This window comes from Oryzias latipes, chromosome 5, assembly GCF_053564925.1.
Source record: "Oryzias latipes strain Hd-rR chromosome 5, Olatipes_Hd-rR_3.1".
Lineage (NCBI taxonomy): Eukaryota > Metazoa > Chordata > Actinopteri > Beloniformes > Adrianichthyidae > Oryzias > Oryzias latipes.
In genome coordinates this window covers 35,717,218-35,742,500 of record NC_136241.1, presented here as the reverse complement: position 1 = coordinate 35,742,500, position 25,283 = coordinate 35,717,218, and the positions used below count along the sequence as shown (strand labels likewise).

The following is a 25,283-nucleotide window of genomic DNA, read 5'->3' as shown; positions in this document are numbered from 1 at the left end:
TGTCCATGAGTGTGTGGTTGTGTGTCCATGAGTGTGTGGTTGTGTCCATGAGTGTGTGTTTGTGTGTCCATGAGTGTGTGTTTGTGTGTCCATGAGTCTGTGGTTGTGTGTCCATGAGTGTGTGTTTGTGTGTCCATGAGTGTGTGGTTGTGTATGCATGAGTGTGTGGTTGTGTGTGCATGAGTGTGTGGTTGGGTGTGCATGAGTGTGTGGTTGTGTGTCCATGAGTGTGTGGTTCTGTCCATGAGTGTGTGTTTGTGTGTCCATGAGTGTGTGTGTTTGTGTGTCCATGAGTGTGTGGTTGTGTGTCCATGAGTGTGTGGTTGTGTGTCCATGAGTGTGTGGTTGTGTATGCATGAGTGTGTGGTTGTGTGTGCATGAGTGTGTGGTTGGGTGTGCATGAGTGTGTGGTTGTGTGTCCATGAGTGTGTGGTTCTGTCCATGAGTGTGTGTTTGTGTGTCCATGAGTGTGTGTGTTTGTGTGTCCATGAGTGTGTGGTTGTGTGTCCATGAGTGTGTGGTTGTGTATGCATGAGTGTGTGGTTGTGTGTCCATGAGTGTGTGGTTGTGTCCATGAGTGTGTGTTTGTGTGTCCATGAGTGTGTGGTTGTGTGTCCATGAGTGTGTGTGTTTGTGTGTGCATGAGTGTGTGGTTGTGTGTCCATGAGTGTGTGGTTGTGTGTCCATGAGTGTGTGTTTGTGTGTCCATGAGCGTGTGGTTGTGTATGCATGAGTGTGTGGTTGTGTGTCCATGAGTGTGTGGTTGTGTATGCATGAGTGTGTGGTTGTGTGTCCATGAGTGTGTGGTTGTGTATGCATGAGTGTGTGGTTGTGTGTCCATGAGTGTGTGTTTGTGTGTCCATGAGTGTGTGGTTGTGTGTCCATTAGTGTGTGTTTGTGTGTCCATGAGTGTGTGGTTGTGTGTCCATAAGTGTGTTTTTGTGTGTCCATGAGTGTGTGGTTGTGTCCATGAGTGTGTGTTTGTGTGTCCATGAGTGTGTGTTTGTGTGTCCATGAGTGTGTGTTTGTGTGTCCATGAGTGTGTGGTTGTGTGTCCATAAGTGTGTTTTTGTGTGTCCATGAGTGTGTGGTTGTGTGTCCATGAGTGTGTGGTTGTGTGTCCATGAGTGTGTGGTTGTGTGTCCCTCTGATGGAACTGAGCACCTGGCAGATGTTGGGATAGGCTCCAGCATCCATGTTACCCAAAAAGGTATGAAGCAGCTTCAGAAAAGAGTCTGTTCACACAGGAAGCTCGTGGAGTCAAGATTAGAAATAAAAAAAAACTTTGTTTGTCAGAAACTTTTCCGACAAGGAAACTGTGGAAAAATCACAAAGAAAAGGAATATGTGTCATTAGAAAACCAACAGCATCCTTTTATGTCAGAATCTACTATTTCTGATCCAAAAAGTTTCTTTTTCTTTTGTTTCATGATCCAATGCAGCCATGAGACCGTCGGCGCCGCTTCGCCCGACAGTCTGTCCAAAGAGAATATTTGTTTTGGAAGCGTCTGAACTCCCTGCTGGGCCGTCTGTAAAGCCTGAGCCGCTGCAATCATTCCTGTAAACAAAGCTGTGGACGTTAATGACAGTCAGCTCTGTAGGAAGAATCTCTAATGGATCCCTTTGATGCCGCTCTGCATAACAACCCCCCCCGCCGAGGGTGCTGCTGACCTTTGGCGGTGAAGCCCAGCGAGGCCCGATGAGACGCCTTCCTCCTCTGAGTCCTGCAGTCTGATGAGCTTCCTGAAGGCGCAGAAGATCAGTGGAAATGTCAGGAGGTCCCCAAGGCGGCTGCAGAGGAAGGCTTGTTTGTCAACCCCTTCCCTGAAGTTACATCAACCTCTGGGGCAGATTCACTCGTCCCTGTCTAAAGAAACACGACAGGAACATTCATTCACCAGACTTCCTCTAAATCGAAGCTTTTCCAGCTTCTCCTGCTCCACCTGCACGGTCAGGACACACCTGAAAAACACATCCTGATTACAGCATCCAGTGTGGAGGAGCTGGAAACCTGTGATTCTAAAACATGGGGCGGCCGTGGTGCAGCGGTAGGGCGGTCGACCCATGATCGTAATATTACAGGTTCGATTCCCGCCTTGCACGCCCATGTGTCGAAGTGTCCTTGGGCAAGACACTGAACCCCACCTTGCCTCTGGTGGGAGGTTGGTGCCAGTGTTCAGCAGCGGAGCCGCCACCAGTGTGTGACTGTGTGTGTGTGTGTGTGTTTGAATGTGTGTGTGCATGGGTGAATGGGACTGTGACTGTAAAGCGCTTTGGGCCTTTGAAAGAGGGTAGAAAGCGCTACATAAGTATACGCCATTTACCATTCGTTAGTCTGACACCAAAGTCCATCTTCACCTTCTGGACTCATTAAAAAAAAAACTACAAACGCACAAAGACCAGCAACTAGCAGGAGGGGCCTGATGAGTCCCGATGTGGGGGTCTTCATCATCCTGTTCACAAATCGGGATGTTGTGGGACATTTCTGGCCTTTAAAGTCCTCTCCAGCCTCAGACGGCCTGAGAAACCTCCCTGGCTAAACCGGCTCTCCGGTTTTCTGATCCTCCTTCACCAGACGGCACAGGAAGCCGTTTCTCATTAGGAGTCTTCCCCACTATTTTCAGGGAAGATGACCGAGTTTCTGCCTCTGATTCTTTCTAAAGCCAGGTGGATCCAGGGATGGCCCTGTTCCGGTCCTCCTGGATCTCCTTTGCTGCCAAGGCCCCACATTTTCATAGCGGTCATCAGTACTGAATGTTTTGCTGCATTATGTCTTTGCCACTTTCTCGCTAAGGTCCTCATCAAGTGAAAGACGGTCAGGTTTTGCCTGTGGACAAGCGTCCAGCAGCTCTGCAGTGTAAGGAAGGGCTGTCTTGTGACTGGTCTTTATTGTCCTCGGATCTCCTGATGGAACAATGGGGCAGTTAAAGTGGAATAGCCTCTCACACAAATACCCAGAAAGTGCTCTGCTTCCTTCCTGCTGGCAGGTCTTTCCAGAGTTTCACTTTGGAGATCTCGTCAGGGTCTGTCCTGATCCGAAGTGCTGCACCTCCTTCCTCAGGAGCGGCCTCAATGCCTCAAGCATTCACCTCCATGTTCCAATCTCTCCAGGTGGAGAAAACAAGGACGTCACTGAGGTGGATCCAGATTTGAGTGAAGCTTAGGTCCCAAAAACGTCGAGTCACTTCCAGCCTCTGGAAGGGGAAGGGGCATTCTGTTTGCCCCAAACAGGCTTGTTGTTCAGCTAAAGGCCGTTGGCTGCTCCGTCAAAGGAGTCTTCCTCTGTGTTCCTCCTGGTAAGGGATGATGGCTTGCTGAAGGTCCATCTGGGTTCTCCACAGGTTCTCAGACCTGAGATGAACCTCTTCCTGTCTTCTGGCTTCCATGAGGGTTCGGGACTCATTGACTCTGTGGTTCAGAGTTTGGATTCTCCCAGTTTGTGTTGGAGTGACAGTCAATCCGAAGGTTCTGATCCACGTGGATGGGTTTCTACTTGCAGGTTACCCTCTTCACCTCCAAGGACTCCACAGTCCAGGAGGGTCAGCTGGTGATTCTTGGTGTCCTCTCTGGTGAACTGAATGTTCCTCCCTGTTCTCCATGAAGGCCTGGATCTCCTGTTGATCTTCACCTGATGACTGAAAGCACCGCTTTGGTGTCAGAGAGCACAACAGTATGACACAAAACACACAACAACAACACACTGTGCAGGGGTGGGGGCCTGAAAACAGCACATAAAGGCAGAGCTTTTCTCTGAAGGGGCCGCTTCAATGCGTCAGGTTCAATGAAGACGGTAAATGTTAACCATCTGCCTGAGCTGCTGTGATGAACCATCGTTATGAAGCAGGAATAGGTTTTATGGTATATGTCTAGATATTTATGGGATATACCTGGGGGTTTTAGAGAACCCCCAAAGTACAGCTGTTGCTGTTTCTTCAGACATTGGAGGTTTTTGCATCACATGAAGATAAAGCGCTTCAACCATCAAGGGTTCGATCGCGTTTCTCAACATTGGCTTTCATATTTCAGACTCTCCCTGACCTCTGCGGTCGGCGCCGTCTGCAGATGTTTGTGAGTAAATGGGATTTAAGGCCGCGTTTGGGTTTGTTAGCCTCTCTGTTCAGTTCAGTTCAGCAGCTGTGCTGAGGGATGGCCTGCAGGTTTGTCTCAGTCCGAGGTTCTTCACAGTTAGAAACAAGGATGTTGGGATTCTGACTGGTAAATTAAAGACACTACTGTATTATTAAAGGGTTAAACACCACAGCTGAGGGAGGGCAGCTACTCTGTACTGAGAAAGTTCTGCGCTGCTGCTGTTTTTGGTCAGAGGGGAATCTCGGCTGCAGTCAAATGCGAGCAAAGACACGAGAAGCTTCCACCGAGGACAAAGCAGCAGAAGCAGCTGAGCAGCCAGGAGCCTGACAGGTGAGCTGAAGATCAGCTGCTGTTTACCTGTAGACCAGAGGTCTTCCCATCAATGGAAATGAGGATTTCCTCCTGCCCTGATGGTTTGACAGATGCTTCAAATGAAACAGCCGTGTTTATTTTTTATGTGTGACATCACACGCCTGTGGTCTTTGTCTGCGGTTTGCTCATGTTGGGTTTTTGTGTGTCTGCGGTCTGTGAATTCGTTCTTCTACGTGACATGTTTTTGAAGGCAGCGTTATTCCTGGAGGGATGAGTTCTTCATCGGTCAACGCGACGTCTGTGATTCTGTATCCAGACTCGTTCGGCAAAGCCGTGGCCAAGAACGTGCTGGTGGTGGCTGTTGGGATCACCATCGTCTACATCAACGCCAGTCTCATTCACACTTTCTCCAGACACCAGGTCAGTGCTCACAAATCTGCCCAACAGTCTGTAGAAAACTGTGTGAGTCAAAAGAGAAGCTGAAGAAAAGAACAACACTGTCCGACTCCGAGAAGCAGGTCAGACTGGAAGAAAAGGAAGGAGGTCTGTGAAATCCACAGAAATGTTATAATCTGACCATAACCTGTCTAAAAGCTGAAACGGTCACATTTGAACAGTTATTTGTTGAACCCAAATGAACGTGTCTGAACTTTTCCCGCAGATTTTCAACACGAATCCTCGCTATATCCTTTTTATTCACATGGTGGTCAACGATATGATGCAGCTGATTCTGGCCATTTCCTTGTTCGTCATCAGCTACACCATCAAACAACTCAGCGTTTCCATCTGTAGCGTCCTGGTCCTGGTCACCCTCTTCACCGGCGAGAACACGCCTCTGAACCTGGCCTGCATGGCGGCGGAGTGCTACATCGCCATCTGCATGCCGCTCCGCCACGCCCAGATCTGGACGGTCAAAAGGACAAACTGGTTGATTGGATTGATGTGGATGACCAGCTTGGTGTCCGTACTTCCAGATTTGTTCATCACCCTGGCCACAAAGCCGCTGGAATTTTTTCATTCCCGAGTTTTTTGTGTCAGAGAAACCGCCTTCCCAAATCCGCTCTCCATCAAGAAGAGAGACTACACCTATTATGTGTATCTGGTTATAGTTTGGATCATTATCTTTTACACGTACTTCAAGATTCTGTTTACTGCAAAAACCGCGAGCAAAAGTTCCAAGAAAGCCAGAAACACAATTCTGCTGCATGCAGTTCAGGTGCTGCTCTGCACCACCACATACGCGGCCCCCCAGCTGAACCAGTTCATCCTGCAGACCTTCCCACAGAACCAGACAGACTCGCTCTTTGCCAGCTTCATCATTGTGCAGATCCTGCCGCGCTCCATCAGCCCCATCATCTACGGCGTGAGGGACAACACCATGAGGAAGTACCTCAAGAGGTATTTGTTCTGCAAAGTCAGAACACCTTAAGAGGCAGTTTAAGGCACTGCAGCTGGAATCTGTCCAAAACAGACGCAACTGAACTCTGCTAATCTACACTCAATCAGTGCATAGTGTCCAGCCGTCAGAAGGTTGACCAAGTCATTCCTGTGTGATTGTGGGGGGTAATAATTACATGGTTTGCTGTTATTTTTCATCTGCAGTTGTAAAAATCCAACGATCAACTTGTTTGGATTAAAAGTTATATGTATGCTGACAGTTTGCATGTTCTCCTTGTGCACATGTGGGATTTCTGGCTTCCTCCCCCAGTCCAAAAACAGGCTTCATAGGTGACATGTGAGTGTGTGGCCCTGCCAAAGACCGGCAACCTGTCCAGAGTAAACTCCGCCTACGCCAAACAGCAGCCGGGACAGACCCCGCCAACTCCGGAACATTGACCGTATGCATAACTGGATGAATGGTGTGTGATGTCACCCATTGAAAATGCCTGGCTTCCAGTTCCAACCAAATAAAGTCAATTCGGTCGCCATTTTTCCGGTCAGGTCAGGCTGCAGGAGACGGTTGTAGCTTATGAACACATTTTCAGACAGGCGTCCAGCAGCAAATTCACATCCGAGTTGATGCGTGAATCCCCATCAGTGTAAATGATTTCCCGTCGAGGTTTCCCATCATCCTGCTTGTTCTACGGGGAGTGGCTCCTCTCTCCAACCCACTTCCTGGCTGCTTCCACCTGGACAGGTGTTCCTGTTTTAGTTGAGGTTTATGTCTCATTTGTCTGAGAAGACTGAAGAAGAGCTGATCATCAGTCAAGCTGATCTGTATAATTATAATGTTCATTCATGAAGACCCTCAGTAAAGTGCTTTGGTGTTCATCAAAGGCAGTATTTGTGGGGGTCCTGGAGCCTCCGGGTTGGGAAAACCTTTCACTCTCCGGGTTCGGAAAACCTTTCACTCCACTTCAGTAACACGCACATCTAGTAGTTTTCCTGCTTGTGTCCAAGTTCAAGTCCAGTCCACTGAACCACAGACACATCAGACAGAACCAGACCGAGGCAGAGGCTACATCGGTCCAACGGAGCAACAACATTAACGTAAACCTTGTTCTATCCTAGGCACGTTAACATTGGGAGGTGGGTCATCTAGACCCACTAGACAGTGCTCTGAACCTTTTTTCTTCAATGATTTGTGATCTTCACTGGTGTCCATGGATTACATGAAATCTTTCCACCTTTGTCATGGTAGGGGGAACACGTCAGTGGAAGGGGGGGGGGGGTCATCTGGACCCCATAGGATAGCACAAGGGAAGACAAAATACATTTATTTACAGCATGATCAAAACACCCCCTCCTAAGTCCAGTGGGGGGGGGAGGACATTTGCAAATGAAACAGGGTTACTGTAGAGGCCAATCAGGTATTCTGAGGCCTGGGGGGGGTGGTCATGTGATTCTTTTGAACCCTTCTTCAGCACGGCCTGCAGACACATCAGACCAGCTGAGTCAGGATGATGTCGTTCTGAGTTTCCTCAGGATTTCTGTCGGTTCGTCTCGTCATCGGCTGCTGGCATGAACGCCACGTCTGAGGGCGGGAATGCGTCGGGCTCCTTTTTTACTGATGTGGGCAGGAATGTGCTGGTCGTCATCCTGGGACTCTCCATCAACTCTGTGAACGCTACCATGGTCCACACGTTCAGGAAGCACCATGTGTGTGTTCGCCCACTTCAGAGGTTTAGTCTTCAGTTTAGATGATGATCATAAAATCTGTGCAGCAAATGTAGAAGAAGGAGAAGATCTCTCCTCTCAAGCTGTCGCTCCTCATCTGTGGAACTCCGTCCTGTTGCTGCTGCTTCAGCCTGACTCTGAGTGTTTTAAATCCGGCTTGAGACACTTTTATTCAGAAGAGGTTTTTACTTGATTTTAGTCATCCTCTATACTTTTAGTAAATATTGGATTTTACTAGCTCTCTGTCTTTGGTTTGACTTCGGTAATGTGTCTTCCTGACAAAAGTGCTTTAGATATAAGTCTATTCTATTCTATTCTATTCTATTCTATTCTATTCTTAAAAAGTGTTTTTCACAGCCTGTGAGTTTTCAAATATTAATACTCTCTTTATCTGTAAAAGTACTTTCCGTCTGTATTCTATGAGCAGCGTCTTTGCCGTTGGACTGCCCCCCCCCCCCGAAGCAGTAAAAATTAAACAACCTGGGTGGGGGTGGGGGGTATTCTCAGCATTTAAAAACTCTACTCAGTAATGTTTGAGCTTTTCTTGATTGTCGATTCCATTTTTCATGCATTTTAAATACCTTTAATATGTAACATGTGGTATGATATACATATTACTTTGATTCACATACAATAGAAATAAACATCTAGAAAAGAAAATGTGAATAAGATGGATGGATTCTGTTGATGTTTTTGGGTCTCTGTTTCAGGTCCTGAGGTCAAACCCGCGGTACGTCCTGTTCGCCCACTTGGTGCTGAACGACATGATCCAGCTGACCGTCAGCATCTCCGTTCACGTCTTCTCATACACATTACGCACCATCCATGTCTTCATCTGTCTGCTCCTCATGCTCCCTGCCATCATCAGCAACATGAACACGCCTCTGAATCTGGGTGTCATGGCAACAGAATGCTTCCTGTCCGTCTGCTTTCCGCTGCGCTACAATAACATCTGTACGGTGAAGAGAACCTGCATCCTTATCGGCTTCATCTGGGCAGTGAGCTCCCTGTCTGTGCTGCCCGACGTCTTCATCCTTTTAGCCACGGAGCAGCAGCACTTCTTCCTCTCCAGAGTCTTCTGCGACAGAGATAATGTGTTTCGCAGCAGCTACAGTAAAGAGAAGAGAAACGTTTCTCATATATTGTTCTTTGTGCTGGTTTGGTTCACACTGTTCTACACGTACTTCAGAGTTCTGCTGACGGCTAAAGCAGCAAACGCAGACGCCACCAAGGCCAGGAGCACCATCCTGCTGCACGCCTTCCAGGTGCTGCTGTGCATGTCCACGTACGCGCTGCCGTTTCTACTGCAGCTCTTCAGAGACTTGTTTCCCAAACAGATTGTTTCAATCTACTTTGCATTTTTTGTCATAATCCAGATCTTCCCTCGGTTTTTAAGCCCCATTATCTACGGCTTACGGGACAAAACCTTCAGAAAGTACCTGAGCAGGTACTGTCTCTGCGTTCAGACCAAGGCCTGAAAATGCATCTGACTGACTGCTCCTTATGATATATATGTATTTAGTACCAACCAAAACATACATTTGTAACGCATGGGTTAAGGAAGGGAAGGAGCTGAGCTCAGGCACTGGAAGGTTTTGGTTGACGTGCACCTCAGGGGTCTAACATCCGGTAAAGGCCGTGTCCCACAGCCTCTATGTACATGTGGGCATTTTGCATGGATGAAAATGAGTCATAGATGAATAAATATACGTGGAAAAAGTGAGAAAAGTTCTGTTCTTTTTGTGAAATTTCCACAGATGTATCAGGAATGAACCACGTTAAAACCAGAAGAAGTACAAATAAACACGCAAAGAACACGTAAACCAAAGTAGAACATGAACCGTGGGATTATTGTGCGTTTTATGTGCAATTTATTAGTGATTTGTTTGTCAGTTACGTAATTTGAAGGTGATATTAGCGCCGCACACGTGATAAAAAAGTTGCACGTGGGTGGTTCACGTCTCAAACGTCTGTTAGACATACGTGGAACGGTCGTGGAAAGACACATTTGTCCCCCATGCCTCCCTGCTATCTGGCTCTGGGGGCCCCATGGCGGTCCTGCTGGCCCTGGCCTGGGGGGCGGTTGTTCTCTATCTGTGTTGGGGGGTTCTGGCTGCTGCTGTGGCGGGGGTCTTGGTGTGGGGATGGCTGGACACTCTCCCCCCTTCTTGTTACATCCCATCATCCACCTCAGCTCTGAACAAATAGTTTGTGTGTCTGAATGCATAAGTATGTGTGTGTGTGAGCGTTATTTGTATTGTGTTCATGTCTGCATATGAAGCTTTTTGAAGCCAACAGTGTGTGTCAGGACAGGCCCCGCCCCTTTTGACTAACATTTACACCTGATGGTAATGATTATAAACTTTCTTTTTTGCCATGGCAAAAATCATGCACAATTGCATAAGAAGTACGTAATAATTGCATATAAACTACGTAAAGTAAATGTAAGCTGTGTAATTCTCCACCGACCAAAGAGATAAACAGCTGTTAAACATCTGTACAGTCTGTTCTTCTGAAGATGCTCCTGCTTTGTTCTGGAGACTTCCTGCTGCTTCCAGCCTCATTCCTACATCCAAGCCGTCCACCTCTGGACCCACTGAGCCCACCCGCTTCCTCCAAATAACTTCCATCTACTTTCTGCCTCATCTAAAGTTCTAGAAACAGTTCTTGCAGCTCAGGGCCGCTGTCTGATAATTCCCTACACGAACAGCTGCCTCTCAGCCACAGCACCAAGACCGTCACCATCTGACAGCAGCAGGTTCTGGTCTCTGTCTGAACCCGCCCTGCTGGACCTGAAAGCAGCATTTGACACAAATTCACACACAAAGGAGGCCTTCAGGTGTGGACAGCAAGCGTTTGTGCACCACGCCGGCCTTCCATAGAAGCAGCAGCTTCATGTGCCGGACCAACGGAGGAACTTCAACTGCTGTTTGCCACGACAAGAAGGTTCTACTCAAAGTACAGCGATGCTGGAAGCATCTTGAATTGGACATGTTTGAAGTTCATACGAAAGGTGAGGTAGAGTCTGCCATGAAAGCTTTGAGGAGGAACCGGTGAAACTGCTGGATGGCTTAGTCAGCCTTTGAAGTCCGTTAGGATCAGAATCCTGAATCCACTGAACACTCAATCAATCAATTTATTATTTGCATAGCACTTTTTAAGCAGAGGCAACCAAAGTGCTTAACATAAAATCAGAGACAATATGATACAATAAAGAAAAAATAAAAGCAATAAAACAATAAAACAGTAAAAAAATGATTAACAAGCTGACCCACTAAATCCGCTCACTGGAGTTAAAAGCCTGACGATGACTTTTTAAAAGTGACTTAAAATGACTGACGGTTCTGGCTGACCTCACAGAGAAGGGAAGAACGTTCCAGAGTTTAGGACCTGCAACTGAAAAGGTTCTGTCTCCCCCCGAGTCACAAGCCGAGTCCTGGGAACCACTAAAAGCATTAGGATTCGACGTGGACGATATGGAACAGCTCAGAGAGATACTGAGGTCCCAGACCATTCAAACATTTAAAAACCAAAAGTAAAATCTTAAAAATGATCCTAAAAGACACAGGCAGCCAGCAAAGAGAGTGTAACAGTGGAGTGATACGCTCACACCGTCTGCTCCCTGTTAACAGGCCGGCCGCCGAATCCTGAACCAGCTGGAGACGGCGGAGCAGAGACGGTCAATACCACTGTAGAGAGTTCCAGTAGTCCAGTCTGGAGAAGATCACAGCATGGATCACTTGCTCCACAGCATGAGGAGGAAGATATGGCTTAACTTTGATTATTAGCCTCAAGTGATAAAAACTAGACTGGACTACTGCACTGACCTGCCTGTCAAATTAAAAATGCCTGTCAAGGTTTACCCCAAGATTCCTAATAAAAGGAGCATCTGAGGGGGCCAGGGGGCCAACAGCACCACAGCAGCCTTTCAGCAGGTCAGACTTTCCAAAAACAAACACCTCTGTCTTGTTTTTGTTCAGACAGAGGAAGTTCAGCTCCTCCAGACTTTAAGGGAACATAGATCTGGATGTCATCGGCACAGCAGTGGAAGGAAACATTATATTTCCTAAAAATGGACCCCAGTGGCAGCAGATAGAGCGAGAATAAAAGAGGGCCTAAAACTGAGCCCTGGGGTACACCATGCTTGATTGGAGCTTCTGGAGAAGAGAACTGTCCAACTTGGACAGAAAAACTCCGTCCACCTAAATAAGATTTGAACCAACTGAGTGCTGTGCTCTTCACACCGACAGAGTGCTCCAGTCTGGATAATAAAACACTGATCCACTGTGTCCAAAGCAGCAGTGAGATCTAAAAGAATTAGAACAGTGGAGGCTCCAGAATCCACAGCTAAAAGAAGGTCATTGCTCACCCTGAGCATCCTCCTCCGGCAGACCCGTGACCCCAAAGGGGGGTGTCAGGTTTGGTACATGACTGATTCAAAAGACCAACTTTCAGTTAGATTGAAATGAAACGGAATTTTTCATTTCCAAACCAACGTCTTGGAGTGTAGAACTTCAAAGAGGAAGTCTGTGTGGTCCAGGTTAACAGTGTGACCTCATAGGGCTCGGATGGGCTTTAAGCCCCGCCCTGTTTCCTATATAAGCTCCTGCGATAACGGCGGTCAGATGACTTCTCCTGCAGCGTCTCAGAGGCACAGCAGCCCGTCATCTCCCACATGTCAGAGGTTTTGCTGTCAGAATGACTCTGGTTGGATTCTGTCTGGTTGTGATTTTCTGCTTTGTCTTCTGCTTCCATCAGCGGCGGGAATGAACGTCACGGCCCTGGGGGGGGGTGTGAGCAGAGCTAACTTTTTTACCGATCTTGGGAAGAATGTGATTGTTGTCATTCTGGGAATCTCCATCAACTCTGTCAACGCTGTGATGGTCCACACGTTTACCAGGCATCACGTGTGTTTCCTTCCCTCAAACCTGTTTTACTGCTGAATGATGGGAAATGAAGGCGTGAAGCCAGTCTGCCTCACTTTCTGACAGTAGATTTAACTTCTCTTTAGGCCAATGAACAGAGTTTTAGTGTAGCACTGAACCGACCGTCTCATGACCCGATTGCATCATTAAACGTTGTGTTTCTGCTCTGCCACTGTTTCAGGTCCTGAGGTCAAACCCGCGGTACGTCCTGTTCTTCCACTTGGTGCTGAACGACATGATCCAGCTGACCATCAGCATCTCTCTCTACATCTTTGCCTTTGCCTTGGGAACCATCCATGTCTTCATCTGTCTGCTCCTCATCCTCCCTGCCATCATCAGCACCATCAACACGCCTCTGAATCTGGGTGTCATGGCAACAGAATGCTTCCTGTCCGTCTGCTTTCCGCTGCGCTACAATAACATCTGTACGGTGAAGAGAACCTGCATCCTTATCGGCTTCATCTGGGCAGTGAGCTCCCTGTCTGTGCTGCCCGACGTCTTCATCCTTTTAGCCACGGAGCAGCAGCACTTCTTCCTCTCCAGAGTCTTCTGCGACAGAGATAATGTGTTTCCCAGCAGCTACAGTAAAGAGAAGACTAATGCTATCTTTCTAGTTTTTCTTGTGTTGGTTTGGTTCACACTGTTCTACACGTACTTCAGAGTTCTGCTGACGGCTAAAGCAGCAAACGCAGACGCCACCAAGGCCAGGAGCACCATCCTGCTGCACGCCTTCCAGGTGCTGCTGTGCACCATGACATTTCTGCAGCCGCTGTTGATGCAGCTGCTGAGATATCTGTTCCCTCAGGGGGTGGCATCCGTGCATTTCACCATCTTTGTCATCATCCAGATCTTCCCTCGGTTTTTAAGCCCCATTATCTACGGCTTACGGGACAAAACCTTCAGAAAGTACCTGAGCAGGTACTGTCTCTGCGTTCAGATCCCTGCCAGCCGAAAGTAAAGTCTGTAAACTACGGCTGTGGATGGTTCCTGACATCCATCGCATTCAGGAACCAAGATTCAAACTTTTTAACATATTACGTTTGAAAAGCTGCTGTATGTTTGTCTATGGATGATTGAAAAATAAAATCCTCTGTATTTAATCACCATTTATTCTTTCATTTACAACAGGTGATCAGAATCAACAAACAAATAAAAGCACAAAGATTCAGAAAGACAGAAACTACTTCCAGTAGATCGACGCCAGTAAATAAAGACGCCTGAACAACACCTGAACGACCAGAAAACACTCACATCTTTTACTTTGAAAAGCCGAGCCTTTAGCAGCACTTTACTTTGAAGGTTATTTACTCCTGCATAGTCTGACATTCAGTTTGTTTGGTTTGCAAACTCAAAACCCAACATTATTCTGCATTTTACAGCCATAATGACGTCACCTGAGGTGTTTTTGCTCTCTACTATCTCTGATGTCACTAATATTTAAATCTACTTCTGCGGGGACAGAACACTAATATCCCAGTATCCGGATACTCATTACAGTAGTACTGTGAGCTCCTGAACAGTCATTGTTGGGATTTTGTTGGAATGAAGCAATAAAATGCAAAAATAAAAGAGCAAAGAAATGGTCTCAGGGCTCTGTTTTGTTTTACAGTAAATGCAATAAAATACTTTTTACAGAACAAACCGGGACAGTTTTGACCGTTTTAAACATATCATCAGCTCAGTGGCCTGGTGGTGCAGTGTCTGCCTCAAGAATGGGAGGCTCATCTCCCCACAGCGGGTTCATTTCTATAACTCTAAAAAACGGGACCTGATTCCCGCCCAGGGGAGGGGTCAACGTAGGAGCAAAGGTCACACATTCAGGTGTGTGAGCAGTTAGCCTCCACCTGAACATCCACACTTTCCTGAATGTTGGCGACACTAAACAGGCCTGAAGAAACCTGACCAAGCCAGAGACGGGACTCGGCGCCATGACAACACAGACAGGGGACAGGCTTGGTTTCCAAGCTCGACAGATTTTCTTCCTGCTCTGATAAAATCCCACACTTTTAGTTGTTGATGTGCATAGATGCACAAACCTCTGGAAATATTTTGAAACAAAAAAAAGCCCCCAAAAAGGTCTGAAAGACTTTGGAAAACTGTAAAAGACCCACAAAACTTGTGACAATGTAAAAAAAGAAACTCTGGAAAAGTTCTGGAGAAAATCTCAGAAAAGAAAAGGCTCTAGAAAACGTGGAACAATCTGTGGGAAAGGATTTAGAAAACTTCTGGAAAGATGTGTCAGAGTCTAGAAAATTATAAAAAAACTGGAAAAGGTTGAAATTATAAAAGGTTTTCGCCCTGCAACTCAAACACAAAGATCACACTTAGTGGGAGCACACGCACACTAAAACACACACACACACTGATACACACACACACACATCCTGAGTGTTGTGCTTGTCTGCGACTATAAAGAGCCATTTCAGGCGTGGTTTTCTCTGTTACCTTCTGACCGTCAGCAGGTGAGCCTCTGTGGGTTTGCAGGTGATCTGCAGACACTTTTGCTGCCTTCAGTTTACAGAGTTTGTGTTGTTGTTGTTGTGAAGCTGAAGCTCACACTCTGTAATCTAAAAAAACAGATTTGTGAGCCGTTTTCCGTGGGACGGGTGTTTCTGCAGCTTCATCCTCACGTGGAGCTGCTCCGTTTCCGGTTTCACGGTCTTAGGCACAGAAGATGTATTTGTTTGCATCCGGATGAAATGTTGCTGCACTTTGGAACTTTTCCTGAATTCCCTCCACAGGTCATGTTTGGGGGGCTCGTGCACGGCTCCACGCCGGTATGAACCTCAGCAGCACCGTCAGCCGGGACCCTCGTCACATAGCCATCACCAAGAATGTGTTCACTGTGGTTGTGTCCGTCTCCATCATCCTCTTCAACAGCGCTCTGGTGCACACGTTCAGGAACCACCAGGTGCTGCCGCCTCACCGCGCTCAGACAACCTTGGGATGGAGCCGCAGCGCTTTGGAGCGGGTTTTCACTCTCGTTTTGCATCATTTCCTGCAGGTTTTCTTCACAAACCCCCGCTACATCCTCTACATCCATCTGGTCGTCAATGACATCATCATGCTGGCATTGTTCCTCGTCCTTCAGGTCATAAGTTACGTGGTTTTCACCCTCAATGTCTCCTTCTGCATCGTTTTGCTGATCATCGCCGTCTCTTCCAACCTCAACAACCCGCTGACCCTGGCCGCCATGGCCCTGGAGTGCTACCTGGCCGTCTGCTTTCCGCTCCGTTACTCCCAGGTCTGCACGGTCAGGAGGACCTACTTTGTGATGGGAGCGGTGTGGTTCCTCAGCATGCTGACCATCCTGCCTGACGTCTTTGTCCTCGTGGCCACAAACCCCGCAGAGTTCTTCAGCTCCAGCATCTTCTGCTTGTGGGCAAATGTCTTCACCGACCCCGCCCTCGCAAAGAAAAAAGAAGTTTCCAACATCGCCTATCTGGTGATTGTTTGGCTGTCGATCTTCTACGCTTATTTCCGGATCCTTTTCGCAGCTCAGGCAGCGTCCGCCAACGCCAGGAAAGCCAGGAACACGGTCCTGCTGCACGGCTTCCAGCTGCTGCTGTGCATGCTGAGCTACGTCCACAGCATTTCCATCCAGGGTCTGAGCAGCCTGTTCCCCAACGACGCTCTGGCCATCCGCTACGTCATCTCCGTCCTGATCCAGATTCTGCCCAGACTCATCAGCCCCGTCCTTTACGGGCTGAGAGACAAAATGTTCAGAGAATACCTGCAGAAGACCCTGCTGCCCTCAAGAAAGACAAAGCCCTGAGCAGGTCCTCGTAGAGGCAGGTTCAAGTCCACAAGCATTTCCCCCAAACCAGGTCAACTTCATGCTAGTTTGGGTCTTTCAGATAAAAACCTGCTTCTACCCCAGGAAAGTTGGTGGTTTTGATAGAATAAGAAATTAAAATCTGCCCTTTATAATCTGTGTGTTTGTGTGTAATATTAATACTTCACAGATATTTGGAGAGGAGTAACAGCCTTTTCTGAAACTCCAGGACGTTTTTGAATCTTTTTATTATTGAGCAGTTCGTTTTTCCTCTGAACCCTTGTGCTATCTTAGATGACCCCCCCCCCGACAAAGGTGGATAAAGGTGGAAAGATTTCATGTAATCCATGGACACCAGTGAAGATCACAAATCATTGAAGAAAAAAGGTTCAGAGCACTGTCTAGTGGGTCTAGATGACCCCACTGTCTAGTGGGTCTAGATGACCCCACTCCCAAATGTTAAAACAAGGTTAAACTGTGACGAGCTGTAAAACAGCTTCAGTACATCCAGAATGCTGCTGCTGGAGTCCTGACCAAAACCAGGAAGTATGATCACATCAGTCCTGTGCTCAGGTCTCTGCACTGGCTCCCTGTACCTCAAAGAATAGACTTCAAAGCAGCTCTGCTTGTGTACAAGTCTCTCCATGGCCGAGCACCAAAGTACATCTCTGACATGTTAGTGCCATATGAACCATCTCGTACTCTGAGGACCTCAGGGGCCGGCCTCCTGTTGATTCCCAGAGTCAGAACTAAACAAGGGGAATCAGCGTTTCAATATTCTGCAGCTAAAATCTGGAACAGCCTCCCTGAAGGCGTAAGACAGGCCTCTTCTGTGTTCATGTTCAAATCTAGACTTAAAACATTTCTGTTTACCCGTTTATATGACTGAAAGGTCCTATCTGCACTTTTCTGTACTTTCCTTCCTTTATTTTTAGATCAATTTTCAAATTTTTTATTGTCTTTTAAAGTAAATTTTACGTTGATTATTTCTATGATGTATTGTGATTTTAACACTTTTTTTGTGTTTTGTGAAGCACCTTGAATTACTTTGTGTAGAATTGTGCTACACAAATAAACTTGCCTTGATTCTCTGGAACGTTTTTCTTCTTGCTTCTGCTTTTCCCACAAATCCCAGCGGGTCCATCAGAAAAACCTCCAGAAAAAAATCTGCTCTGCTAGCACCAGAACGACTCGTGAACCTTTGTTCTTCATGTGTTTCTTGTGACGGAAAATAACAGCTTCAACAAACCAAATGAGCTGCAGAAATCCGTGAGTTCCTGCAGAGCAGGAGCTTCAGTCCGTTTCTGTGAGTTTATTCCGAGATTCTCAGATGTCATCTCCGTGTCCGTCTCTGTTCCTTTCAATGTTACAAACAACGTCACAGATAAACATCAGTAAAGGATCCTAACAACAGAAGCAAACGAGTCACTTTCCCCAAAGTTTGTTGTTCACCTTTCAGCAAATCCCTTCAGGGGTCGTTGCAGCCAATCAGCTTTCATTCATTCCCACTGGCGGTTCGGCAGGTTTGGACCCCGGATGTCCTTCCTGATACAACCCTGTATTTTACCCGGGCTGGGGACCGGCACAGGGACACCCAGACCTGGTCCCCTAGAGGGCTAACAGATTCGAGCTGAAGGCCTTTTGTGTTGGACAGGTTTTACTGTCACAAAAAGAGGTTATGAGTCTTTGGATAGACGGGGTGTACATTTGTATAACCCCCCCCCCCCTCTTTTTAATGTATTTGTTACATTTTTTGTCTTAAGTATAAATACATATTATTTTCATTAAAGGGGAGGGAGAGGAGGAAGGTGTGTGTGTGTGTGTGGGGGGGGGGGGTCAGAAGAAAAAGAAATAAAGAGGGAGGGGGAGAAAGTGGGGGATACAAGTGCAGAGCTGCTCATTTGAACAGGTTTTGATTTTAAGCTGTGAAACATTTATACTAGATCTGCAGAAAGACAAATATTACATCCAAAGGTGAAATCCTGACAATAGATGAGCAGAAGACACCTGTCCATCAAACACTGTGGGATGGGGGGGGGGGGGGGGATGAAGCAGACGGGGAGCAGAACCCTGTTTTTAAATTTCATGCAGTGTTCACACCGGATCCGGTCCGGCTCAGGGGCGTCCAGTTTCAATGTTCAATCGATGCACAGACGCGATCTGAGGTCCTGCGCCGTGAATCGAGTGTCGGCCGCGGCGCTCAGGGACTCAGCTTTGGGGACGTGGTGCTTTCAGGGACTCGATCAAAGGGTAGAAAAATCAATCCATCTATTTTCTTAACCCGCTGGGATCGCCTGTCCCGGTTACCGCTGGGCGAAGGCGGGACACACCCTGGACAGGACGCCAGCGATCGAGACCAGCACAAGCCTCCATGGACCCAGACAACCCCAAACCCTGCAGGACCTGCACGGGTCAGCACTCATCCGGGTGGAGATTCAGCCTGGAATGAAGGGATGTTCAGATACCATGAAGCTAGGAAGACGGAATGGGGGCGGGGCTACAACAGTTTTATTGGAGGTGGGGGCAGAAGACTTTGACGGGGGGCAAAACATCAGAGCAGAAGGTCCTTTCAAATGAAAGGATCAAGAATCCATGTTTTTAACAGTTTTACTTTCATTTAAAATGTTGTTTTTGTTCTTTTAGCATCACTTAAAGAGGCTCCTATTGATGATTTCTTAATCTATCAATAATGATCCTATTGTAAACAATGTTTACCCTTAACCAGTGGCAGACCGCTACACACCCGGGCCTTCAGTAGTGCCACGTCTGAATCCCTCAACCCCTCATGAACTATTTTACGTAGCAGAAACCAGCTTTGCATTGGAGATTCAAAATTCCTGCAGCCACAATGAATCTAAAGAAACGCAATGAACTAAACAGTAAATAAATCTGTTAATGCAGCTACAGCAGCACAGAACAGGAAATAACCACATCCATCAGGAATATTATTTATGATATTCATCATTTGTACTCATCAATAAATGGGATGACTTGAAGACTAAATCCATCCTCCTCTCTGTCCTCTGAACAGTCCATCCCCCCGTCATGTAGATTATGGCGTTCCAGTCTGTCCAGTTGTGTTTCTGTAGGTTTGAATCCGCTTTAGAGCCAAAAATGTCAGCTGGACAGACGCAGTGGACACGGGGACGGTCAGTCCAACCACAGATCTGTGCGTCTGCTTCATGATTCACTCAGGAAGTCCAGATCAGTGGGAGACGTTCCTGCTGGATCCTCCATGGATGCATCACAGTCAGTCTGTTTGAACTGAGACACATCCAAAGTTCTCCTCTGAGTCAAACTGGACAAGGCTGCATGTGACTTCCTGAAACTTCTGTCCAATCAGAAGCTCTGAATACTGTGACGCAGCCTAAGCCTGCTAGAAGGCCCTGCTGACACCAACTCACAATCTGACTGGTTGTGGGAAATGAATGACAGTGATTCACATCGCAGGACCTTCAGAACTCTTGCTGAAGGCCTCTTTGGCTCTGACCCTGCCTGGCAACAGAGGACAGCTGAAATGTGATTGGTTAAACCTCAGGGGGGCCCACATGAAGGATCCCTCCTTCATGTGGGCCCCCCTGAGGTTTCTAGGTTTTTTCCCGAATCCAGTTTTTTAGGATTTTTCCCTACAGAGAAGGGGGGTCTAAGGGCAGGGATGTCCAGTTTAGTTTAGTCAGTTTGGTATTTTCCTATTGAACTCTTTGTATTCATGATCCTTTTGAGTTCATGTTTCACTTTTTCAATTACCGATACGAAGCCCATTGAGGATGGACCACTTTCTCTTGTGCTGTCAAGATCCACGTTTTAGGACAGGGGGCCCCAAATCCAGGCCTGGAGGGCCGGGGTCCAACCATCCAGCTGTTGAAGCTCCTTATTGGATAAACACACCTGATCCAGGTAATCAGCAGCAGATAAGGCAGGGTTTCTGGAAAACCAGCAGGAGGCCGGCCCCCCAGGCCTGGATTTGGGGACCCCTGTCTCCGGATGTTTGGGTCCAAATCCAGCAGATCTGAGGATCCAGATCTCACAAAAGAACTTAACAGAGTCGGACTGGAAGTGAGAAAATCCAGGAGATCTGAGATCTTCAGTCATGAGACCCAGGAAAACAAAGACACACCTGGACACAGACACAGGTGGAAACGGCCGACAGGTGACAGGAACGAGTTAAAGAACCTTAGCTTAGAAAAGTCTCTGTGAGGCGCAGAGGCCCCCCATGGAAAAGCCTGAAACCAAAACAACACAACATTCACACAAAAACACATTTCAGAGTCCACAATTGATTTCATTCCAACTAGGATGATCTCATCAACCTACAAGCACGCCTGTGCACACACACACACATGCACACACAAACCCTCACAGACACACGCACACACACACACACACACACATACTTGCATTCCCCCTTTGAGGGGCCCAACAACAAACACACACCCACACACACCGTCACACACCCACACCGTCTCACACACACACACACACCGTCACAGACACACACAAACACATGCACACACCGTCACACACACTTTCACACACACACACAGGTGAGTCTCAGCTATAAAAGCTGCAGCCCTGAGCAGCTTCAGGGTTTTCCCGCTCCTCTGTTCTGCAGACGTTCTGGTCCTCCATGGTTCTGTCCGTCCTGAAGGACTCGTCCTCACTGCTGTTTGCTTTTCCTGTTTGTTCTGCTTTTGTCGTCATATTCAGGCAGAAACCTGCTGCTGCAGAAATGAATTTGTCGTCCTTCAACATCTCCGTGGAGGCCGGCAGGAAACCAGAGGAGGAGTTGAGAGAAGCTCTATTGAAAAACCTCATCGTCTCGGGTCTCTGCATCTCCATCAACTACATCAACGGTGTTCTGGTCCACACCTTCAGAAAACACCAGGTCTGACTCCTTCACCAACACTCAGCTGCTGTCAGTGACACGTAGATCTGCATAGTTGTGACACGTCATGACTGCTAACTGACGGACCTGGTGGCAGCATGTAGAGGTAGAACAGAAGGAACTGAATTCTTGCCGAGTCTGACAGTTTCTCAGCTTTGGTCTGAAAATCGGTTTCGTGTCTTTGGACTTTCAGTCGAACTTGTGTTTACTTCCTTTGTCTTCCAGATCTTCTACTCAAACCCTCGCTACATCCTCTTCATCCATCTGGTGATGAACGACATGATCCAGCTGATGCAGACGTCCGTCCTCTTCATCCTGTCGTACGTCCTGCAGACCGTCTCTGTGTCCGTCTGCATCGTTCTGCTGATGGTCGCCATATTGACCACCTTCAACACTCCGGTGAACTTGGCGGTCATGGCGGCGGAGTGCTACATCGCCGTCTGCATGCCTCTGCGTCACGCACAGATCTGCACGGTGAGGAAGACCTACGTCCTGATCGGCCTGATGTGGGCGGCGAGCGGACTGTCCGTCCTGCTGGACCTGCTCCTCCTCCTGGCGGCAGAACCGTTGCAGTTCTTCCACTCCAGAGTTTGGTGTTTCCGAGACAACGTGTTCAGAAACAAACAGGGCTTGGAGAAGAGGACCGCCGCCAACATCCTTTGCCTCGTCCTGGTCTGGTTCACCCTCTTCTTCACGTATTTCCGAATCCTGTTTGCAGCCAAAGGAGCAGCAGCAGACAGTGGAAAGGCCAGAAACACGATCCTGCTGCACGGCTTCCAGCTGCTGCTGACCATGCTCAACTACGTCAGGCCGCTGGTCGAACAAGCCCTGCTCCTCCTGTGGCCCAACGACCACGCCCACATCGTCTTTGCCTCCTTCGTCATGGTCCAGATCGTGCCGAGGTTCGTCAGTCCCATCATCTACGGCCTCAGAGACCCCACCTTCAGGAAGTGCGTGAGGGGCCACCTGCTGTGTGGACGCCGCGCAGGAGACGCCACGTCCTCCTCCGTCAGACTGAAGTTCTTCCTGCAGCTCCTCCACAGACGCAGGACGTCCCAGAATGCACCACGAAAAGCTGCCTGAATGCGGCTGCAGCTTCCTGCAGGAGGAAACCAGCAGAACCCAAACGTCCCCCATCACCGAGGGGAACCGGGTTCTATGGATCCAAAAGGCGGCATTTGATGGGTTCAAAGTTTACAGGCGACTCTAGACAAGGAGCTCTGCTGCATGAAGGGCCACAGGTTCCTATCTGCAGGGGAGCCTCGGTTCTCAGTTAACAATAAAGTTATTTTGTCTAAAAAAAGGCGGGAAACCGTTTGTCAGACACTTCAGTGAAACACAAACTCAGCGAAGCTTCTGTTGCTGCATCCAAAGGTTCTGTCAGACTCCAGCTGATTGGTTCACTCAGTTTCCCAAGCTGGGATCAATAAAGTACCTTTATCTTATACATCCTATATTATCATATAGGATGAGCCGCCTGAACACGCCCACATTCACCACACTGAGAAAGAGCTTCAGAAACCTGAAGGTTCAGAAGATCATTTTAGACCGTGGACACGCATGTGCTGGACCAGTCTGCTGGTTCTGGACACGCCTGGTTCTGGACACGCGTGTGCTGGACCAGTCTGCTGGTCCTGGACACGCGTGTGCGGGACCAGTCTGCTGGTTCTGGACGCACCTGGTTCTGGACACGCCTGGTTCTGGACACGCGTGTGCTGGACCAGTCTGCTGGTTCTGGACACGCCTGGTTCTGGACACGCCTGGTTCTGGACACGCGTGTGCTGGACCAGTCAGCTGGTTCTGGACACGCGTGTGCTGGACCAGTCTGCTGGTTCTGGACACGCGTGTGCTGGACCAGTCTGCTGGTTCTGGACACGCGTGTGCGGGACCAGTCTGCTGGTTCTGGACACGGGTGGTTCTGGACACGCCTGGTTCTGGACACGCCTGGTTCTGGACACGCGTGTGCTGGACCAGTCTGCTGGTTCTGGACACGCGTGTGCGGGACCAGTCTGCTGGTTCTGGACACGCCTGGTTCTGGACACGCCTGGTTCTGGACACGCGTGTGCTGGACCAGTCTGCTGGTTCTGGACACGCCTGGTTCTGGACACGCGTGTGCTGGACCAGTCTGCTGGTTCTGGACACGCGTGTGCTGGACCAGTCTGCTGGTTCTGGACACGGGTGGTTCTGGACACGCCTGGTTCTGGACACGCGTGTGCTGGACCAGTCTGCTGGTTCATCCTAAAGGGATTTCATTCTGTGCTGCATTTGGTTTTGAAATCCTGAAAATGTTTTGTTTTTCTGGCACATCAGACTTTTTTTACTTCGGTTTATTTAAGGTCAAACTTTACGGCTCGGAGGCGGAGCCATTGACATTCCTACATCCAAACCCAACAGGTGTGTTCAGGTAAGACTCCTCACAGACCAGGCGGGACTCACCGGAGCCAGCTTCCAGCAGTAGCAGCTGGACAAAGTAATCAATCAATAAACCTAGAAGTAACCCCCCCCCCCCACACACACACACACACACACAGCGTTTTAAATTGGAAAATAATTTTATGTACATCAAACAAATCTTTAAAGTATAAAGTCAAATCTGACTTGTTACCAATGACTCTATAAGAGAACTGGACTGAGTGACTCCGCCCCCCCAGCGTTCCAAACAGGAAGTGGCTCCAAGAAGCCCACATCTTCTACAGAGAAACATTCAGCTGTTCCTCAGTCAGACGGTCAGAAGAACCGTTCTGGATCTGACACCTTTTTTAACATCTTGATGATCTTCATTTGTGATGTTTTTCTGTAAGTTATAAACTGACCAATCAGATGCCTCAATCAAAGTAGGTGGAGCCTCCTGGCCTCTATGTCAAACATTCAAAATGTTAGCTTTCAAAGCCTTAGGGGTGTGGCCTTCCAACAAGCTCAATTCTGATTGGTGAGAGTGGTTACCATAGAAACGATGACTCAGACCAATCACTGCTTACTGACGGCATCTGGCTCCAACATGGCGGCATCCGTGTTGTGAAAAAATGGCGACTGAATTGACTTCATGTGGTTGGATGATGTCACACTGACTCAGTCCAGGTCTTTGATACAGTCCATTGTTTTTACGAAGGAAAAAAACTGTTGCAAACGCAAATGGTAATTTTAAAATAAAGTATGTGTACGTGTAAATATTTAGTAAACATCCCCCAACCTAAATCTATCAGAGGGCGTAAGGTCAAAGCGGCAAAATCCTTTCTCACGGAATCAAACTCCAGAACTTTAGCAAAGCAAAGATTAAGGTGACGTGACCTGAACGCCAAACGCCCTAAAGGCCGACTTGAACGTAACAGGCAGGAAAAAAACACCACGAGTTCATGTTGAGAGTCAAAACGACGCCGGCGCCACGCTCAGGTCGTCCCTCGACGAATCCTGCTGATGTCTTTAAAAGCTGCAGCTCCGCTCCTGCGTGGAGTCAGGTGAGTCTCAGAGCTCCACCCCAATCTGATCACTTCATTTAGAATCCGTCTAATGATTCTGCTGTTCTTCTAGTGCACTGCTAGCAGTTTAGTTTGGACTGAAATGTGATTTGATCCATGAAAATCATCTCTACTATAGAACATTCCACATTCTGTTCTGTTGATCTGTGTTTCTCAGGCGACTGAGGAGAAGATGAACTCAGCTACAGGTTTCAGAGGCAACATGACACTTCCTCCGCAGGTCAGGAGAGGTCACAGAGCGCCTTTCCAGACCTTTCTGTTAACATGTGATGCTGTGTAATGCAAGGAAAGCTCCACGCTTCAAGCCTTTGTTTTCTAGCTGAGCCAACAAGCAGCAGGTCAGACTGAGAGGTCAGACAAGTCTTTGCTGAGACAGGAAGAGTTTTGTGTGTCTGAGAAATCCAGTTTTCCGGGTTTCCTGTGAGGTTTCAGGTGAGGCTGCTGTGAGCAGGACGAGCAGGTCCGTCCGCCGCCGGAGCCTCCGGATCTGCAAAGCTCGGACTCAAACCGAAGAAGTGCTGCAGTGTGCAGGAAAACAGATGAAAACAGAGATGCTGTTCTTTCTGTGGACATTTGTTCAAAATCCAGAAAGTCTTTGTGTAAAACAGAAACGTCCACGCCTTCCTGTAGGAGTTCCCGCTTTAATTATGGAACAGCTGGGTTGGACAAGACGGTATTTATGATGGAATTATGAAACCAAAATGA

The 25,283-nt window shown here is 48.0% G+C and overlaps 5 protein-coding genes across 5 annotated transcripts; all 5 read left to right on the top strand.

The window, feature by feature from the left end:
• The first annotated feature begins 1,160 nt into the window (after positions 1 to 1,160).
• Positions 1,161 to 6,395, top strand: LOC101173531 (odorant receptor 131-2-like). Its single transcript, XM_004086188.4, has 3 exons — positions 1,161 to 4,418; positions 4,651 to 4,820; positions 5,062 to 6,395. Exons 2-3 carry the CDS (start codon positions 4,671 to 4,673, stop codon positions 5,827 to 5,829), a joined length of 918 nt encoding a protein of 305 aa, XP_004086236.1. The 5' UTR covers positions 1,161 to 4,418; positions 4,651 to 4,670; the 3' UTR covers positions 5,830 to 6,395.
• A 1,796-nt stretch (positions 6,396 to 8,191) lies between these two features.
• Positions 8,192 to 9,201, top strand: LOC101173771 (odorant receptor 131-2-like). The gene has a single exon (XM_004086189.5). It carries the CDS (start codon positions 8,192 to 8,194, stop codon positions 8,993 to 8,995), a length of 804 nt encoding a protein of 267 aa, XP_004086237.2. The 3' UTR covers positions 8,996 to 9,201.
• A 2,884-nt stretch (positions 9,202 to 12,085) lies between these two features.
• On the top strand, positions 12,086 to 13,592 carry LOC101174006 (odorant receptor 131-2-like). The gene is made up of 3 exons (XM_004086190.2): positions 12,086 to 12,194; positions 12,276 to 12,424; positions 12,624 to 13,592. The coding sequence occupies exons 1-3, from the start codon at positions 12,086 to 12,088 to the stop codon at positions 13,398 to 13,400; spliced, it is 1,035 nt and encodes a 344-aa protein (XP_004086238.1). The 3' UTR covers positions 13,401 to 13,592.
• A 1,629-nt stretch (positions 13,593 to 15,221) lies between these two features.
• LOC101174250 (odorant receptor 131-2-like) lies at positions 15,222 to 16,326 on the top strand. The gene has a single exon (XM_078947926.1). It carries the CDS (start codon positions 15,222 to 15,224, stop codon positions 16,215 to 16,217), a length of 996 nt encoding a protein of 331 aa, XP_078804052.1. The 3' UTR covers positions 16,218 to 16,326.
• A 5,003-nt stretch (positions 16,327 to 21,329) lies between these two features.
• Positions 21,330 to 22,405, top strand: LOC101174489 (odorant receptor 131-2-like). Its single transcript, XM_023954676.2, has one exon. The coding sequence runs from the start codon at positions 21,373 to 21,375 to the stop codon at positions 22,183 to 22,185; it is 813 nt and encodes a 270-aa protein (XP_023810444.2). The 5' UTR covers positions 21,330 to 21,372; the 3' UTR covers positions 22,186 to 22,405.
• Positions 22,406 to 25,283: the final 2,878 nt, after the last annotated feature.

Excerpts from the sequence above, each read along its gene's own strand:
- LOC101173531 (XM_004086188.4), top strand. The coding sequence starts at position 4,671 with ATGAGTTCTTCATCGGTCAACGCGACGTCTGTGATTCTGTATCCAGAC. Across the intron at positions 4,821-5,061 it reads ACACTTTCTCCAGACACCAG|ATTTTCAACACGAATCCTCG; the intron begins GTCAGTGCTCAC and ends CTTTTCCCGCAG.
- LOC101173771 (XM_004086189.5), top strand. The coding sequence starts at position 8,192 with ATGGATTCTGTTGATGTTTTTGGGTCTCTGTTTCAGGTCCTGAGGTCA.
- LOC101174006 (XM_004086190.2), top strand. The coding sequence starts at position 12,086 with ATGGGCTTTAAGCCCCGCCCTGTTTCCTATATAAGCTCCTGCGATAAC. Across the intron at positions 12,195-12,275 it reads CAGCCCGTCATCTCCCACAT|CGGCGGGAATGAACGTCACG; the intron begins GTCAGAGGTTTT and ends TGCTTCCATCAG. Across the intron at positions 12,425-12,623 it reads ACACGTTTACCAGGCATCAC|GTCCTGAGGTCAAACCCGCG; the intron begins GTGTGTTTCCTT and ends CCACTGTTTCAG.
- LOC101174250 (XM_078947926.1), top strand. The coding sequence starts at position 15,222 with ATGAACCTCAGCAGCACCGTCAGCCGGGACCCTCGTCACATAGCCATC.
- LOC101174489 (XM_023954676.2), top strand. The coding sequence starts at position 21,373 with ATGAACGACATGATCCAGCTGATGCAGACGTCCGTCCTCTTCATCCTG.